Below are 20242 nucleotides of genomic sequence, written 5' to 3' on the forward strand. Positions count from 1 at the left end.
ACGGTAGGAACCCTGCGGGACCATCGGTCCTGGGATTTTTTTTGCGTAAGTTTGCCTTTTGCGCAAGATTTTTGGATCCTGTGATCTACTACCAACAGCTGGCTGGGTGACAGGTTGGATATCCTTATCCTTGTAGTCTCCCCAGCCTGGCCATCGAGCATGTGCAGACCATAGCTATGCGCTGGGTTGGCCACGACATGCCCTTCAGGCTCCAAGGAGGCCCGGTGAGCGCAACGCTTTGGGGCACACATATGACCGGACTACTGATGTCTTTGTCACAGTGTGCCATGGCCAGCAGCCGCCCCGTACTGATCGGTGAGTGGGTCTGTGATGGGATGTCCCCAGCTCATCCGCATGGTAAGTACAGCTCTCCCTGCCTCAGCGGGATGGAGCAGCTGGGCATTCCCTGGGAGGTCAATTCGGGGGTCCCTCTCTTCTCTCCCTGTCCCTATCCCTATCCCTATGTGTGGGGGATTCTGCATGATGACCTGCTGTGGTGTGTACCTGTAGCCAGGGGTCCCCTGGGGGCTTTAATCTTGGATGGGGGGGGGCTGCGCTGGGTGGCTGTGTTCCTGGGTGGCTGTGGTCTCCCCGCTGGGTGTCTGGAGGTCTGCATCTGCTGTTCTACCACCATTTTCACTGTCCTTTCACTGTGTTCAGTTTGTCGGCCATTTTTGTGTGCCTCAGTGGAGAGCATGGTCAGGGGCCATTTTGCTGTAGTTTGGCGGACATTTTGTCAGTGATTATGTCCTCTATACTGGACGGCCGGTGGCCATTTTGTTGTAGCCCAGCATGGTTTTCATGCTCAGCGCTGGTCCCTGCTGCTCAGAACATCGCGGTTTCTCACTCAGGACACCTGGGAGGTGACACAGGCACTTGTAGCTGAACGGTGCAGAACTCGGTCAGGGTGGCAAGTCCTGGGTGGGGGCCCCTCAGCCTGCCGCAGCTAGGAGGGAGGGACTGTGCACCTGTCCTAAGCCCCAAGGCTGGCAGACGGGGTGGGTCATAGAGTAGATTAGAATATCCCGCGCTATCATAAAAACAAACACTACCACTAAAAAAAGGTTGCAGCAAACCACCGACAGAGGTATAAACTCTACCACTGAAAATTGTTTATAAAAATCAAATGGAGTTGCGCTACCTCAAAAATTAAAACTAAACTAAAGTGCCTAGTGCATGAGTGTCTAGTGTAATTACTCCGACTAAATAGCAAGATAACACACCCCCTATAATAAACAGATCTAACAGAATATCCCTAGCAAAACAAATAAGTAAATGTGCAGAAATCTATATTCCAGGGATGTAAATACCACAAAGGCTATAGGAAAAGAAACCAAAAAATTCAAAAGGTAAGTAAAGTGCCTAGTGCTTAAATAATCATAGTCCCATTAGTCCATATTCACATATGTAAAAAGACAAATAAGGCCTCCAAATGTGCAATTACACTAGACACTCATGCACTAGGCACTTTAGTTTAGTTTTAATTTTTGAGGTAGCGCAACACCATTTATTTGATTTTTATAGACAGGGTGGGTCAGCATGGCTTCAGAAACTGGTTTCTTCCCCAGAACTCCCTGCAATTGTAACCGACTCGTCCGCAAACAGTGCAGTGCCTTTGGACGCTTTGTCGGCGGTCCTTGAAACGTTCGTTGCCAGTGTGGAGGAGATGTGTGGGCACAAAGGTGGTAAAAAGCGCCCCCCGTCCTCCGGGAAGAGCTCTGATGCAGACTTGGGCCCCGCTGAGGCTGGCAGCCCTGCTCTGTTGCTTCAGATGACGCTGACTAGGACCGATCGGACAGTGAGGACGAGTCCCCGTCCGGGTCCGCGCAAGACGAAGCGCTTGTTGGAGCACTTACCACAGCTCTACGTGATACCCTGAAGATTCAGGATACAGTAGGTCCCTCTGCTGAACCCAAGTTGTTTCCATATCTGACTTATTTCAATAAGTTCATATACAAGCAAAGGGGAAAACCACAATGGACCTTTTTGGTCCCAAAAAGTATGGCGGTGCGTTACCCCTTTGAGGAGAGCCTTCTTAAAAAATGGTCGGCTCCTCCGGTCGTGGACCCCCCAGTATCCAGGTTAAATAAAGTAACCACGATCCCGGTAAAGGGGACTCCTGCATTTAAGGACCCTACAGACAGGAAGGCCGAGGCAGTTGCCCGTTCCTTGTTTATGGTTGTGGGGTCTGCAATGCGACCAGTACTGGTCACAGACACCGGGTGGGCAAAACTTTTGCACCGCGAATCGGGAAAGCAGCAGGCTACTCCTGTCTGCGTGGAACTAGCAGACCAGTTAGTGCAAGGCCTTAAGTACATTTTGTGACACGGCCCTGGATACGCTTCCTCTGCTATCCAGGGCTTGAGTGTCAGTGGTGCTGAGGCACCTGATTTGGCTAAAATGCTGGTCTGCAGACCAAGCATCTAAAAAAGCCCTGACGGATCCACCCTTCCTTGGTGAGTGGCTCTTTGGAGCCTCGTTGTATCACATCATTAAGAATGCCACAGGTGGGAAGAGTACCTTGCTCCCACAGGCCAGGAAGACTAAGGAGCCACGCCGCAGGCAAGGGCCCTCATTTTCTGCTCAAGAGGCTTTTTCTTCCGTCCGGTGCTTCGACTAAATGCCCCCAGCCCAACAGAACGACCCCTGAGGGACAAAAGTGTCCCTGGAACCGCAAGGATTTTACGGTGAGTACATAAATCCTATTTTTCTGGATATTTTTGTCGTTCTGTCTCTCACTGTTAATAGTCCTACTATTAAAATCATAGTCTGATCATTTCTTTTCAGTGGGCAAATGTACAAAATCGGCAGGGGGATCAAATACTGTTTTACCTTACTGTATGTGCCTGTTGTACCATGTTGTTGTACCATGTTGTGGTCTGAACTACCTGGTGTTCCTGCCAATCCCCTGTTTCCATTTTTCATCCTGACCATTCAAAGTAAGGGTTCACGTATGCTTTACCAAAGTTTCTCAACTCCAGTCTTCAAGTACCCCCAGCAGGTCATGTTTCAGGCTTTCCATTATTTTGCACAGGTGATTTGATCAATTTCACTGCCTAATGCCGCGTATACACGATCAGAATTTTGGTAAGAAAAAGCTCTGATGGTTTTCCCGATGGGATTCCACTCAAGCTGTCTTGCGTACACACGGTCACACCAAATTCCGATCATCAAGAACGCAGTGACGTACAACATGTACGACGGGACTAGAAAAAGGAAGTTCAATATCCAGTAGCCAATAGCTTCCATCTCATAGTTGAATCTGAGCATGCGTGAGTTTTTGCGTGTTGGAATTGGAATTTCTGATAGAAAGTTTTCCCATCTAAAAAATTGAGAACATGCTCTCAAATTTTTGCTGCGGGGAATTCGGCCAGCTGAATTCCGATGGCGCATACACACGGTCGCATTTTCCGATGAAAAGCTCTCATAGGTCTTTTGCTGGCCGAAATTCCAATCGTGTGTACGCAGCATTAGTAATTACCACAGCCATTTCATCTGAGGGAAATTCTGAAAACATGACCTGTTGGTGGTACTTGAGGACTAAGGGTGGGCTCAGGGAAGTTTCACAACTTTGCGCGCCCGCCAGGAAGCTGACAGCAGTGCTAATCACAGGTAATGAGACTTTTCCTGATCTATGCAGCCGCAGATCAGAAAATGTCTCGCTGCCTATGATTAGCCCTGTGGAGTGTCAGCTTCCTGGCGAGCATGGGCATGTGGAGTTGCGAACACACCCTTTGTTATTGAGGACTGGAGTTGAGAAACATTGCTTTAAACCACCTATAGATCTTTGCCCCTGAGTTTTTTATTCGAACTATCTGCCATGCTACTATGCGAAGAACTGTTTACCTTATTTTCACGTTACGTTTGAACACAGGAAACAGAAACAATGTTTCTTGAGATTATAGACCAATGCCTGAAGATGCACTCCAAGGCCTACACTCAAAAGTGAAATGTCAGTTTTATTAGACTACAAGTGCAATAGAGTATATCAAGTCATGTTCCAGTGGTCTAAAACACCACTTGTTTGCAAAGTGAATGTCTTGTATTAACCACTTGCCGCCCGCCATATAGCAAAATGACGGTGGCAAAGTGGTTTTAATGACCGGACGTCATATGACGTGATCAGAATATTAAGCCGCTGCGCGCCCCCGGGGGTGCGTATCGCGGCGATCGTTGTTGCAGGGTGTCAGACTGACACCCTGCAACTACAATCTCAGTAAAGAGTCTCTGACGCAGACTCTTTACCACGTGATCAGCCGTGTCCAATGACGGCTGATCACAGTGTAAATAAGAAGAGCCGGTGATCGGCTTTTCCTCACTCGCATCTATCAGACGCGAGTAGAGGAGAGCCGATCGGCTGCTCCTCTGACAGGGGGGGTCTGTGCTGATCTATTATCGGCACAGCCACCCCCCCCCCCCCCCCCGAGGATGCCCTCACTGGACCACCAGACCACCAGGGATGCCAGTCAGTGCCCATAATGGATGCCAATCGGTGCCCACAATGGGCATCACTGATTGGCATCCATCCCTATACAATACTGTACACTGCAGTGCCCATCCGTGCCGCCTATCCATGCCCATCAGTGCCGCCTATCCATGCCCATCCGTGCCGCCCATCCATGCCCATCCGTGCCCCCTATCAGTGCCACTTCATTGATGTCACATCATTGGTGCCCATCAGTGCCAGTCACTGCGACCCCATCAGTGAAGGGGAAAACTTACTTACTTATTTACAAAGTTTTGTAACTGAAACAAAAAAGTTTTTTTTCAAAATTTTCGGTCTTTTTTTATTTGTTTAGCAGAAAATAAAAATCCCAGAGGTGATCAAATACCGCCAAAAGAAAGCTCTATTTGTGGGAACAAAATTATAAAAATTTAGCTTGGGTACAGTGTAGCATGACCGCGCAATTGTCATTCAAAGTGCGAAAGCGCTGAAAGCTCAAAATTCGTCTGGGCAGGAAGGTGTATAAGTGCCCTGTATTGAAGTGGTTAAAATCTTTTGAACCAGTTTCAGTAAGTTTTTTTTTTTTTTTTTTTTTTTTTTTTTTTTTTTTTTTTCTGACTAATTAACGGACACAGAGAACACAGAATTGCTGTGTTTACATATCCTAAATGTTTTCTGCATATGCCAGTGGAGCACACTTGACGTTTATGGACCCATAACTGTGGTATAACAAGTGCTGCTTTTTTTTTCTCATATCGCCATGCATACCACATGCTAAAGTCCATTCCTCATAGGTTCCAATGAAAAAATTCGCTAGAAAAACTGTAGTCGCTGCCAAGGCCCCAAAACGGGTAACTACCCAGTGAAGCAATCAACCCCCATCTTGATCATCTTTTCTGGGAGTTTGGGCAATTAACATCCCACTGCTACACCCTTCAGCTAACATTTGTCATTTAGAATTCAGTGTAATACACTATTGGATTTATAAATAAAGTGATAAAACACTAGGGATTATTTTCATCAGACCCCTTTGGTAGGTCTTGCCGATTCAAAGCCCAAAGCAAGCACGACACTATATATAATGAATAAACAATAGCTGAACAATGGATACATTTGCAGATCAAGTACACGAGAAGCATTGTGTGACAGTGTGTCATTGTATGCTCACTATTTATTCATCCCATAAGCTTCCATTGTCTTTAAAAAAGCAACCAACTGCTGGCAGTTCGGCACTCCCCAACAGATTTTGTGTGTCCATATTTCGTTTTTGGACTGGTGACATTTACCCGGTTTAAAATTTGTTATCCATTTCATTCTAATATATTTACATAGAAAACATCACAAACCCTCTTTCACATTTTGTTCGTTATTCATTTTTGTGCGCTTTTTCTGCCCACCCTTGGTTAATCAAAGCTGGCAATTATAACGTTTGTTATATTAGTTGAAGAGGTTGTCTGCTTGAGTGCCATCTGTTTTATACTAGGGAATGCCACTATATAATGTGCGTGTTTATAATGTATGGTGTTCGTTTAGGTAACTGTATATTTGTTAGGAATTGGAGAGCTGAATTGCAGATACTGAACCTTCTCCCCACCCAGTTGTCGTCCAAAATTGTTCTGCTGGATAAGAATTCCAATTGTACGATGGCCAGACCTGCTTATATACGTAGTAGTCATTTGTTTCCTACACAGTTTGCAAGATCTGTGGGAAGCCAGACAGCCTGGTTTTTCAGTTTTGGCCATGCACATACATTTCTTATATGCTGGGCTGTCTAAGACTAATAGCTTGGTTGCAACGAAAGCATCACCATACTTTTCTGCATATTTAGGCACCACAAAATTAATGGATGACAGAAAATGCACACTTCTGTTTTAAATTGCATTGCAAAACAGTCTTTGATATGTTCTGATGAGTATTTACCATTCGGATGAATAAAACACCTCAATGCAATATAGTTTAATGTGTGCATGTCTAAATTTTGGGTTGCAGGCACGGCTAGCCTTTAAAGTTCAATCCTTTGTAAGCAAATATAGCCGTGTGTGTGTGTGTGTGTGTGTGTGTGTGTGTGTGTGTGTGTGTGTATATATATATATATATATATATATATATATATATATATATATATATATATATATAGGGGTGCACCAAATGGGTTTTTTGGTGCCGATACCGAAAATGAAAAATACACTAGGCCGAAAACCGATACAGAAACAGCACCGATACCGAAACATATTTAAAAAAAATGTTTTTAGACAGGAGATGGTCAGAGACTGGGGACGTGGTACAGAAGATGGTCAGAGACTGGGGACGTGGTACAGGAGATGGTCAGAGGCAGAGGACGTGGTACAGGAGATGGTCAGAAATTGCACACGATACATGACACATGATACAATTTATACAATGCAGCCAGCCAGAGTGTCCCCCCGTTGCAGCCAACCTGTGAAGAGAAGAGAGAAGAGGAGAGCCACCTCCGTCGCCTGTTTGATCACAGCTTCGGGAACATCACAGCTTTCAGTTCAATAGCTATGTCACACACAGCCCCTCCCCCCTGTCAGGGCACTTTGATAGACAGATCATCCGTCCAATCCTGCGGGTGATCTATCAAAGTGTCCGGACAAGGGGGAGGGGCTGTATGTGACGGCGCGCGGCTGGGAACACAGCTATTGAACTGAAAGCTGTGATGTTCCTGGTGTATTATCATATAAGGTCCTCCATCCGATAGTGTCCGCTGCGTACTGCGCATGCGCAGTACACAGCAACACAGATCAGATTCCGAAAATTGCCGAGGATGAACGGCGCCTGCGCCGCGAGTCCAGGTTCTATCCCCACTATCCAAGTGGACATAGAGTTGGAATATAAAAGAACCGAACGCAGCGAGACCGAGCCCGAAGCGTGGCGAGCGCCCATGAGGGGCCCTCTAATATTCACAACCCTATGTCCGCTTGGATGGTGGGGGGTACCACCTCCACTCACGGCGCAGGCGCCGTTCAACTTCAGAGACTTTCCGAAGCTTCGTCTGCTCCGTACTGCGCATGCGCAGTAGGACGCGGACACTATATGATGGCCGGACACTATATGGCAGAACACCGGCGCTGTGATCAAACAGGCGGTGGAGGCGGCTCTCCTGCGCTATAACATGATATAGCTTTTCATGATGGGCGGCACCCAGGCCCCGCCCCATTTTCGGCTCCATTATCGGCCATTTTTCTCTTTCGGCAAATTGCCGAAAAGGACATTTTCGGCAGATATGTTTCGGCGGCCGAAATTTCGGTGAATCCCATATATATATATGTGTGTGTGTGTGTGTGTGTGTGTGTGTGTGTGTGTGTGTGTATATATATATGTATGTGTGTGTGTGTGTGTGTGTGTGTGTGTGTGTATATATATATATATATATATATATATATATATATATATATATATATATATATATATATATATATATATATATATATATATATATATATATATATATATATATATATATATATATATATATATATATATATATAAATAATTTTTTTTTTTTGCTAAAATCTCTTCTGATGTTCACCATATTGCTCTCCCATCTTTATTTTTTTTTTTTTCCTACATTCCCACCTACTTTTTCTTCTTAGTAAATCTCTCTTGTACTCCCATGTAAATCTCTCTTCGAACTATCATCTGCAACTCCCAGTGGTCCATGTATTTCTCATCTCTACAGTGTCTTTATTTCCTTGGAGGCTGCTTCTGCTAAGTGGCTGTCCTCCCTTCTATGCGTCTTTCCTTTTTCCAGCACTGTGCAGTTACTCTAGTAGCATTGCTATAGTAACTAGGCACTCCTGTCTATATCTTCAGTCTGCAGATAAGTTCTTATATATGGAGGTACATCGTTGATATGGCTCCTCTCTGTCTCTTGAATCTGTGTGTTGTGACAGCTGAATGCATGGTTTTCTGTAAAATGTATGTGTGTGTGTGTATATTATGCACATACAGCAAGTGAGCTGCAACAGCGTGAAACCTCATTGCAGTGCTCAGTTTCAAGCCAAAAATAAGCTTGCGTTTAGGGGAACCTTTCTTAAGTCTAAAATTTATAGATGAGATGAATACATTTTATTTATTTTTTTTCCTAAAATGTTTTTTTTAAAAAAATCTAAAGATTATGCAGAGATTTCCATGTTGGTGGAATGTATTGATGTCAAATGGAAGGGTAAATTTTAAGGTGCTTTTGGTGTTTTCTCTATGCTGCTTTTTTTTTTTTTTTTTTTTTGTCTTTTTTTTGCTGAATTCCTATAAATAATTTAAGGTAAAAACTGCAATAACTCCATATGGGCTCATGGAAATCATCCTGTTTTAGTAGGACCCCTTTTCTGTCTAGAGCTTCTCTGCTAAGTTGGATTAGAACTCCACACCCCTGTCCTGGAACTAGTATAACAAGAAGGAATTCTGAGACTCATTCTCTGACTTTGTATTGATGGCAGACATAGCAAGGGCAACCAGCTTTAAAACAAAACAAAACAAAAAGCCCGCAAGGGCAGCTTTCATGCTTCAATTATGATTGGGTAATTTAAACACATTGTTGAGGTTCAGCTCTGTACGCTTACCCTTTTGGCCACCAGTACTTGAAACATTGCAACACTGTTCAATATAGAGTTCTTTTGGGAATTAGTTGCCATGCTTCAAAACACATTTGGTTATTTTGCATTGAATATATATCTGAACTAAATCTGTTTAATGTGTACCTGGAGTTCCACTTCAAAATTTTAGATCTGAAAAGCATTAATAGGCTAGTTGGCTGAATATAGCAGGGGCCTATGTCACTGTGGTCAGTTTGTTAGTGGTACTTGCCATTTTCTACATATGGAGGGGAGGGAGTGTGAGACTTTCTGGGCAAATAAAGTCTGGGACCTGTAGTACTTAAGCATCTCACAAGTCCATGTTTTTTTTTTTTTTTTTTTTTTCCCCTCTATACTGTAAAATTGGAAATTTCTGTGACAAGATAATTTTACTGATGCATATTAATTTTTTCCTAAGCTGATGAGGATGAAGATAAGGATGATGACTTTCGCGCTCCTCTCTACAAGAATGTGGAAATCAAAAGAATACAAGTACGGATGAAGTGGTGCGCTACCTGTCACTTTTACCGTCCACCTCGCTGTTCACATTGCAGTGTCTGTGACAACTGTGTGGAGGTAAGTCCTGTGTATACAATTGGTAAAATATGCACAGGGGCTGTAGTGCTGTTTGAAGCTCATAGCAATCAGATTATCCCTTTCATACTTCCACTGTTTGAAATTGGCAGCTTTCAAAAAAATGCTTTTGTTTAGGCACTTCCTGTTTTGAGGTGACAACTGCTGTGCTCCTGCGTTGTGACTCAGTCACATGCTTCTGGTTAAGACCACAAGCAGCACATTGCACTGGTATGGCCTGCCGTTGTCACTATCAGAAAGGTAGTTTTTGTGCAAGGTTGCGCAACTGACTCTTTCAGAAGTGGTCCAATAAGGCTGCAGGATATCAGTAGCACTATAATGCAAAAAGATGTGACTTGGCTAACTAAAATAAGGCTCGATTTACACACTTGTGCTGTAGGAACACGTATTGGGGTGCTGCAGTGCCATTCGTTCTTACTAACGCCTAAACACACATTACCAACATGTGTTTTAGCTTACAAAATTACTTGGTAAAGCAATACTGTGTGTTATTGTGCGCTGCCTTTTTTGGGGGAAAAAAAAAGTACATGCATGTTTTTGTTACATTTTAAGGGGGACCATTTGGGCTGGAATGCCCGAATACCGTGCAAGTCAATGGACGAAGTAATACATGTCAGTACGCATTGTGTTAGCACACTACAAAAGTGTGTGCCCAGCCTAAGGAGTTTACTTTAATAGGTCAACCAAAATAAAAAACAAAATCTCCTTATAACAATGTGCTGTTAAAGTCACTGACACTTTTAAGAGGTATTGCTTCGGTTATTTTAAATATATATAAGCCTAGTTTTAGAGTAGGCAAAAATTTGAATCTGTCAGGTTTTTATTGCTGGGTCTCTATATTCGGGAGATTCATCCCTTCTCCTTGTCCTTGTGATCATTGCTGCTTGGAAAGATAGTTATGGGAAACGTTTAAATTTTGACTTGCCACTAGAAAAACCGGGGGGGGGGGGACAATCCTTCCATGGGGGGGCACTTATTGTGATTTACAACTGAGAGGATTTTGGGGTTTTTCTCTCAATTCTTGTGATTACTGGACAGGAAGCAAAGGTTTTACCTATTCCCTGCTCTATCCTAAATGGGAGAATAAAAGTTTTAGCTTTAGATATATACTTTCTTTGTGTTTGGCAGCTTTGTAGTATTGAAAACCTTAGATTGCGATTTGAAGCAGAAAAGGATTTTAGACTCCAAATTATTAGATTACTATCCTCAGAGTCAATTATAGTTCAGCAATGCTGAAAGTTAAAGTGGTTATAAAGCTATATCCGCTCCCCCAGCCCCCTTTAAATCCTTGCCTGGACTCAATTTCGATCCACCGCTGTGCCTGTCTTGCTGCTGTCAGGCAAATCCTGTGAGGAGAAAGTGGGCTGAACCACCCTGTGTGTGTCGATAGACACAGCACAAATGCCTCCATAGCAAGTGGCTTCCTGTGAGGGCAACAAAAGAAGACGACCAAGATCGCTGGCGAGGGACCCCAGAAGAGGAAGGTTGGGGCTCCTCTGTACAAAACCATTGCACAGGGCAGGTAAGTATGACATGTTTGTGATTTTTAGAAGAATAAAACAAACTAGGGACGTTTTTTCAGAGTGAGTAGGAGTACCGATACTTTTCCTTAAAGAGGAAGTAAAGGCTATTTTTTTTTTCTTTTTTTAAATGCAACCTGCAAGGCAAAGGCATAATGAGCTAGTATGCATAGCATACTAACTCATTATGAATAACTTACCTGAGAAAGAAGCCCCCGAAGCGGTCCTCCTTCATCTCTGCCGCTGCCATGTATCCCAGAGTGATTTCCGGGTCTCGCTGCTCAGGCGCTGTGATTTGCCGGAGCCGCGATGACGTTACTCCCACACATGCGCATGGGAGCCGACACAAGCGGCATATCGCAGTGATCTGCGGCCTGCTCAGTGCACCGTAGACAGAGGTGCCTGTCATTTTGTAAATATCTCCTAAACCGTATAGGTTTAGGAGATATTTCTTGGACCTACAGGTAAGCCTTAATCTAGGCTTACCGGTAGGTCAAAGTGGTTTGTAAGGGTTTACAACCACTTTAAGTACTCGCCGATACTGGGATATTATTTAAGAATAATTAATAGAAAATAATCTGATTAGGGTTTTTTGAAGGTCAAGATACTTTGAGGAAACCAAAAACAAAAAGCTCCCAAGGGGTTTCCAGCAGCAAGAAATACAAAATTGGTCAGTCGAGTATTTAAAAATATTTTTTTATTGATACAAAATGACATGGAATTCCAAGTACAGTTATAAAAACATGAGTTCTGGTGTGTATACCCTCTATACTACAAAGGATGTCCTTATGGCATTAACAAACAATGTTTTGTGTGTGAAATTTTCTGATTTAGAATAGTTGCTCATTAAGATATTTTGAGGGTTCCAACTAATTCCTTCCCTGAGGTAATTGTGTGTGTGTGTGTGTGTGTGTGTGTGTGTGTGTGTGTGTGTGTCACATAAAATTTATATAATTTTTTATTTTTTTTATTTGAGATTGTATTTTTGTAAATTGTTGCATTTATACGTATTTGTTTTGTGTTTTCTTTCTCCATTGTAGGATTTTGACCATCACTGCCCCTGGGTGAATAACTGCATAGGACGCAGAAACTACCGCTATTTCTTCCTGTTCCTTATATCTCTTAGCACTCACATGGTTGGGGTGTTTTCGTTTGGCCTCATATTCATCCTCCACCATCTGGAGATGTTGGGAGAGGCCCACACCAGTATTACGTATCCTGTCTACAAAGATTTTTGTGTGTTTTTAGAATACATATACCGTATATACTCGAGTATAAGCCGAGATTTTCAGCCTCTTTTTTGAGGCTGAAAGTGCCCCCCTCGGCTTATACTCGAGTCATCGCTGTCTGCCCGCTCGATCAGCGTGTCGAGCAGACAGACAGCGGCCATTCTAGAATTCAAAAGCCGCGCCTCCGGCTCCGCCTTCGCCTGTGATAGGCGGAACACTGAATTTCCCAGCAGCCTGTGTTCCGCCTATCACGGGCATCGTCTCATCCTCGTACTACGGACGAGGATGAGACGATGCCCGTGATAGGCGGAACACAGGCTGCTGGGAAATTGAGTGTTCCGCCTATCACGGACATCCGATAGGTGGAACAGCAGTCAGTGGGAAATTGAGTGTTCCGCCTATCACCGACGGAGGCGCGGCTTTTGAATCCTAGAATGGCCGCCGACGAAGAGCTGAAGGACGGAGGCTCGGCTCGGGACGGGACGGGACGCAGGCTGGACGGGACGCAGGCTGGACGGACACAGGCAGGCTGGACACAGGTAGGCTGCACGGACACACACACACACACACACACACACACACACACACACACACACACACACACACACGGATGCATGGACACACACACACACACACACACACACACACACACACACACACACACACACGGATGCATGGACACACACACAGGGATGGATGGACCCACAGGGATGGACGGACACACAGGGATGGACAGGCATGTCTCACCCTCGGCTTATACACGAGTCAATAATTTTTTCCAGTTTTTTGGGGGTAAATTGGGGGCCTCGGCTTATATTCGGGTCGGCCTATACTCGAGTATATACGGTAGTTTTTTTTTTTTTTTTTATTAATTTGTGTCAATGTACATGCTAGAAAATGTTACTGCACAAAACCTATATAGTACTAAAATTTTAAGGTGCTCTTACACAAGGTCCTCTAAAAGTCAGATCCTTTGACAATCCTAATTGTAGCCGACATGTACATCCTCTAGATGGTTCATGCCAAGAAACCAGCTCATATTGTGTTAAATTCAAACCTCCACCTAGTCATATTAAAAGCAGAAGTCTTGGTATTGTGTGGCTTCCACAAGTATTTGTAGAAGTACAACTGGGTCAAGGTGCTTCTGCAAACGTGGGTCTGACTCAGACCTATGAGAAAATCTATCCATAATGCTGCACTATATGGCTAAAAGTATGTGGATATCTTTTCAAATTATTTAGCTCGGGTGCTGAAAGACAGGTCCTTTAAGTCATGGCTTAAGGCTCCGTTCACACAGGGGTGACTTGTCCAGGCGACTTAGCCGCCTGACAAGTCGCGCTCCGTTCTGTACTATGGAACTGTTCTAATAGGAGCGACTCAAGTCGCTCCGACTTAGAAAAAAGGTTCCTGTACTACTTTTGGGGCGACTTCAGGCGACTTGCATTGACTTCTATACAGAAGTCGTTTTGCAAGTCGCTGCTGAAGTTGTTTGCAGGTCGCGTCTGTGAGTCGTGCTGCAAGTCATGCCGCCCCTGTGTGAACCGAGCCTTGAGTAGCCTGCACACACCCTGATTTCAACCCTATTTAAACACCTATTGGGATGAATCAAAATGCCAATTTCAAGCCACGTCTTTTTGCCCAATATCAGTACCTGAGTTCTCAAATACTCGCGCAATCTTGTGAAAAGTCTTTTCAGAAAAGTGGAGTCTGTTCTAGCCACAAAGAAAGGTGACCTCCATAGTTTTGAAAGGGATGTCAGACAAGTTTAGGTAGGTGTAACTGTTAGGCGTTCACATGCTTTGAACATGTAGTAGTGTTTTTCAAATGAGATGAATTGGGAGTAAAGCTTGCCAAGAAGTAGCTTCATACCGCCTTTAAAAGTTACTGTTTTGTGGTTTATTTTTTGTACACAGACCACAACAAAAATCATTATTTTGACCTTAGAACAGAGATAGCCGTTGATCTGCATGGCTAGGCTGACAGCTAGTGCAACTTTATTCAGGCCCTAAATGCTGTAGGATACAATAACAGCATTGTTTGTATCTGAACTCTATGCTTATATTGGTGATTTTGATGGGAAGGGCAGGAGATTATTATTTTTTTATTATTATTATACACGATTTATATAGCGCCAACAGTTTATGCAGCGCTTTACAATGTACAAGGGGGACAACACAATTACAGTACAATACAGAAGGTACAGGAGGGCCCTGCTCGTAGAGCTTGCTTTCTAAAGGGAGGAGGGTGGTGGTACAAAAGGTAATAGCTGCAGAGAATGATTTGATGGGGGTGGACAGTTGTTAGGTGGGTGTGGGGATCTCCAATAGGTGGACAGGGTAGGGGCTGATCAGACAGACTGGGGCAGGGAGTTCCAGAGGATGGGAGAGGCTCTGGAGAAGTCTTGAAGGCGAGCATGAGAGGAGGTAACAAGGGAGCTAGAAAGCAGGAGGTCCTGGGAGAGAGATGGCTTCGGTTTTTCAGTAAAGGCAGTTTCCCATTATAGGTTCAGCTTGCCACATGTAGTATGGACTCTGAGCAGATGCAGAACACCAACTCCTGCAAAGAGGAGGTCTTATAAAAACTGAAGAGAAGCCTGGTAGTTTTTTCTTTCTGCTCACAGGGTCAGGCATGATCACCAGATTTAAAGCGGAACTACACTGCATCTGAACGCCACAAACCAAAATGCTATTTATTCATTTTTTCAGACTTGGTGTTTACAAGTTAAAAACACTTTTTTTGCTAGAAAATTACTTAGAACCCCCAAACATTTTTTTTCAAACACCCTAGAGAATAAAATGGTGGTCATTGCAATACTTTTTGTCACACCGTATTTGCGCAGCGGTCTTACAGGCGTTTTTTTAATTTTAATTATTTTTTTTTTAAAATTCAATTTTGAATTAAAAAATTAGACAACAGTAAAGTTATCGCCCCGAAATCGGACTGTAATGCCAGTTTGAAATCGTGCAATTTTAGCTGAACTTGCATGTTTTTGACTGACTGTGAGTGTGAATGTGGGCTTAAGGATATAGCATGAGGCATTAGTCAATACATGTAAAGCTGGCCTTAAGGTAGTAGAATATGTGTATTTTCATCCTTAACCCTAGGTTCACACGTTTGTTTTTTTTGTTTGTTTTTTTTGTGCATTTTGCAGTTTGCAGAAACGCACTACAGTCCATTTAACATGGTTTCCTATAGTACAAGTTCACATCTATGCGTTTTGCGGGCAGTGCATTTTTGTTAAGTGTTGGATTTTTTCCTGCATTTTGCGGGTAATAAACTTCGATGGAATCTCACCAGAAATGCAAGTGTTGTGCGTGTGATGTGATTTTTGATGTGTGTTTGCATTTTATAGCTAGTTGCTAAGCAGGGGGCCGGCAAGCCTGCTGCCGCGTCCTTAACAACCGATGAGTCGCCTGCTGTCAGCGGGGTTCCCTGAATAAAAAAAATTGTCGGCACAAAAAAAAATCAAAAAACAGTGTGGGAGTCCCCCCCCAGGTCCATACCAGGCCCTTTGGGTCTAGCATGGATTCTGAGGGAACCCTCCCTCGCCAAAATTTATTTTTTTAAATGGCGTAGGCCCCCCCCAAAATCCATACCCAATCCTTATCCGAGCATGCAGCCCAGCAGGTCAGAAAAGGTAGGGGATGAGTGAGCACCCCTCCCCTCCTGAATCATACCAGGCAGCATGCCCTTAACATGGGGGGATGGGTGCCTTGAGGGACTCTGCCCCCCCCCCCAAAGCATCTAGCCCCCATTTTGATGGTGACAAGGGTTTTTTCCGGACAGCCCTAGCCGGTGGTTGTCGGGGCCTAGGGGCGGGGGGGAATCTGGAAGTCTCCCTTTTAAAAAGGGGGGGCCTAGATCTGACCCCCCCCCCCATGCAAATGGGTATCGGGTACATCCAAATAGCAGTGAAATGTATAAAAAAAAAAAAAAAAAAAAGCCGGTTATTGACAAGTGCTTTTTTAAAATAGCTCTGAGCTGTCTCTCCTGCCGCCGCCGTCTTCTCCCACTGAGCTGTCTTCTTGTGCTAGCTTCTCGCTCTGCTGTCTTCTTCCTCGCCGATGGTTACCTGCTGAAAAAAAAAACTGCTCTTCTGTAGCTGTTTTTGTGTTGTCACCAGCTGTCTAACATCTCTTATATAGCCATGAGGCATGGCCATCCGATGACATCACCTGGAGGGGATGGTATGGGCGGGGGGGGGGGTACCCCTCATTTATTTATTTTGTTCTTTATGCTGTCAGCGGGAAACCCTGCTGACATCTGATGGCTCATCAGTTGTTAACCACTTTCAGACCGGACCAATTTTCTGGTCAAAGACCAGACCACTTTTTGCGATTCGGCACTGCGTCGCTTTAACTGACAATTGCGCGGTCGTGCGATGTGGCTCCCAAACAAAATTGACGTCCTTTTTTTCCCACAAATAGAGCTTTCTTTTGGTGGTATTTGATCACCCCTGCGTTTTTTATTTTTTGCGCTATAAACAAAAATAGAGCGACAATTTTGAAAAAAACGCATTATTTTTTACTTTTTGTTATAATAAATATCCCCCAAAAATATATAAAAAAAACTTTTTTTTCCCTCAATTTAGGCCAATACGTATTCTTCTACATATTTTTGGTAAAAAAAATCACAATAAGCGATTATTGATTGGTTTGCGCAAAAGTTATAGCGTTTACAAAATAGGGATAGTTTTATAGCATTTTTATTAATAATTTTTTATTATTATTTTTTTTTACTAGTAATGGCGGCGATCTGCGATTTTTTATTGTGACTGCGACATTGTCGGGGACCCATCGGACATTTTTGACACATTTTTGGGACCATTGTCATTTATACAGTAATCACTGCTATATAAATGCAGTGATTCCTGTGTAAATGACACTGGCAGTGAAAGGGTTAACCAGTGGGTGGCAGTGTAGGGGTTAAGTGTTCCTAGGGGTGTGTTACTAACTGTGGGGGGGTTGGGCTTTCATTTAGTGTACACTGATCTCTGCTCCAATCACATGGAGCAGAGATCAGCGTCACTAGTTGCTAGGCAGAATGGGAAAATGTTGTTTATACAGCATTTCCTCCATTCAGCCGCTCCGTGAGACGATCGCGGGGATGCCCGCGGCGATCGAGTCCGCGGGTCCCACGACCGGACTCACGGGGGTCCCGACCAGCGCGGGAGCGCGCCGCCGGCGGCGCGCTCCCGATGGCACGGCGGCAACGAATATTGGACGTACATGTACGCCAATATGCCTGCCCGTGCCATGCTGTCGACGTACATCGTCGTGCGCTGGTCGGGAAGTGGTTAAGGATGTGGCGGCTGGCTTCCTGGCCCCCTGCTTAGCAACCAGCTATATACAGTGTGTTTACATTGTGTTTAAAGAGCAAAAAATAAAAAAAGGTAAAATGCAAAATGCATGAAAACTGCATGTAAAAACACAAAATGTGTCTGAAAAACTCATCAAGTGCAGCCGCACAGTCAGATTTAATTGCGAGTTTGGTGTTTTATTCTACAGTAAACTAATGGTATTTGCTTTTCTGACAATACCAGCTATAAGGAAAATATGTATTCTTAAATGAGCCTTGAAAGTACTATATTACAACAACCAAACAACATAACATAAAACTGAGTTCCTTAGCACTTGTACACAGAATATCCGTCATGTGTGTGACTGGACTGTTTTTCATCCCTGTCATTGGCCTCACTGGATTTCATATAGTGCTGGTTGTTAGAGGCCGCACCACGAATGAGCAGGTAATAATTTTTAAACATTTTAGAAATGTTCATGACCGATTTCCCTTGTCCCCTTCTCTGGCTATATTTACAGTGTACCATTTGCTGTTTTCTTGTTTGTTATATTATGGCTTTTGTACATCTGCCTAGGTGACTGGGAAGTTCCGTGGAGGCGTCAATCCTTTTACCAGAGGATGCTGTGGGAACATACAGCATGTGCTATGCAGTCCGTTGTCACCCAGGTAAGAGTCACTGTAAAGTAGAACACTCCAATTCTATTAACGACACATTTTTACATAATTTAAGAGACCATACCCAGCTCTGTGAGTTATGCCTCTTCATACATCTAGTTTTGGATAGCAAAGGGGTATGAAAATTCTATGACTGTTTATGATATGAATCTGATATGGATATACGGGTAAGTGAAAATAATTCTGCACCAAATACAAGCATGTACCTTGTATGATTTTTTTTTTTTCCAGAGAATGATAAATTTGCGATTTGTGAGTAAAAAATATTTTAAATGTATTTTGACCTTTAAAATTTGTGATAGATGTTTCAGACATTGCTTAACATGAATATCTAACAGGCTGTGTGGTACAAGTGAAATAGTGTAGTTTCAGGATATATTGTTCAGTCTTATGTCCCATCTTTTAGCTGGCCATACACTATATGAATTTTTAACCTGAGGAACAGGAAGAAATTTACCCAGTGAGTAAATCGAAGGTGCCAGGTGGAAAATTGTTAGCTTGAAATAGTCTTCATCCAATCAGATCCAGTCGTTGGGGTAATGGGGTAGTTGTAGCAGGAGATATATCCACCTGCACTGTGTAGTGTGAATGGAAGAAACTGGCATTTTATTTTTGTTCAGCCTGCAGGCTGGACAGAAAAGAGACACCTATCAGTGTATGATCGTCATACCAACTCATTTAGCTTACAGACACTATACCCTATACATGGGGGCTGATTTATTAAACCTGGAGAGTGTAAAATCTGGTGCAGCTGTGCATGGTAGCCAATCTGCTTCTAACGTCAGCTTATTTAATTAGGTTTTGACAAAAAAAAAACTTGGTAGCCAATTTGGCTTCTAAGCACACCTGCGCTAGATTTTGCACAAGGAAAGGGGGTGATTATTGGTGCATTAAGGGCACTTAGCTCTGCAAACAATGTTCAAGTTAAAGAGGAACCAGTTCATAAAAATTATATGTGGCAAACTGTAAGTCCATTAATAAATGAAGTCCATAAAGGATCCGAATGTAGCTCACTGAGGCAGCTCCTTGTAGAAGCAAGAAATAGCTCTAGAAGAAACAGAAGGAAATGCACAAGCTTCTAAGTGTAGCTGTATAATAGGGATTTATTACAAGAAGGGTGGATTTGATTTAAATCAAGACGATTTAAATCACTAGTAAAAAGGCTTGATTTAAATCATCATTTTTAAAGAGCAACTGTCATCTCTGTCCCACTGTCCTTTGACCTTCTGTTGACTCACGACAGTCCGATTCACTTTAATGGGACAGCTGGTGATGTGGCATTGACACACCAAGGTGAGGGATGTGGCAGTAGCAGATGAGTGGATGCCTGCTAACAGGCACTGCCATGATGGATCTGAAATGACAGGTACGCTTTAAATGTAAGGACTCTTTCTTGCTGGTAGTTGGAATCTTTAATATTTGCAAACAATTAAGGTTTCCTATTTGGACTAATATGCTGTCGGGTTCGTAAAATGGCAATATCAGAACCAATTCAATCACACAATTTGCAGTGAACATGGATTTACAAAACAATGGGATGAAAGAATATTCCTGAACTTTTGTTTTATCTCATGGTTACTGTGATATTGTGTGAATGCATTAATGCAGTGCATGTTATCTCTGTTTGCAGAGCTTGGATTCATTGAATGAGTTCTGCAATATTAAATTTTTTTCTGATCTTCACATGGGAGTCATGCTGAATAAGCACACCCTGAACCACACATTTCAATGCTTCCCACTGTATAAGGAGAGTAGTAGTGTTTGAGGAATGGTTAAAAACCAAATTCTGAATAGTTGGAGACCTCTGCTGCGCAAACCAAGTCTCGCCATAAAATGTCATTAAGTCTCCATGATGCACCTCCATGGTCCATTGGTGGGAGTGCT

At 43.4% G+C, this 20242-nt stretch overlaps 1 protein-coding gene across 1 annotated transcript in view; it reads left to right on the forward strand.

Moving 5' to 3' along the window:
* The window catches only part of ZDHHC8 (zDHHC palmitoyltransferase 8), a 122609-nt gene that overhangs the window by 79336 nt on the left and 23031 nt on the right, over positions 1-20242 (forward strand). Inside the window, exons 3-6 of the mRNA XM_077461717.1 lie at positions 9458-9615; positions 12194-12366; positions 18026-18128; positions 18258-18349. Coding sequence (XP_077317843.1) covers positions 9458-9615; positions 12194-12366; positions 18026-18128; positions 18258-18349 — 526 coding nt within the window. The remainder of the gene's footprint in view (positions 1-9457; positions 9616-12193; positions 12367-18025; positions 18129-18257; positions 18350-20242) is intronic.

The sequence above is a fragment of the Lithobates pipiens genome, unplaced genomic scaffold, assembly GCF_037356315.1.
Source record: "Lithobates pipiens isolate NorthernLeopardFrog02 unplaced genomic scaffold, aLitPip1_a1.2 Scaffold_3, whole genome shotgun sequence".
NCBI classification, from domain to species: domain Eukaryota; kingdom Metazoa; phylum Chordata; class Amphibia; order Anura; family Ranidae; genus Lithobates; species Lithobates pipiens.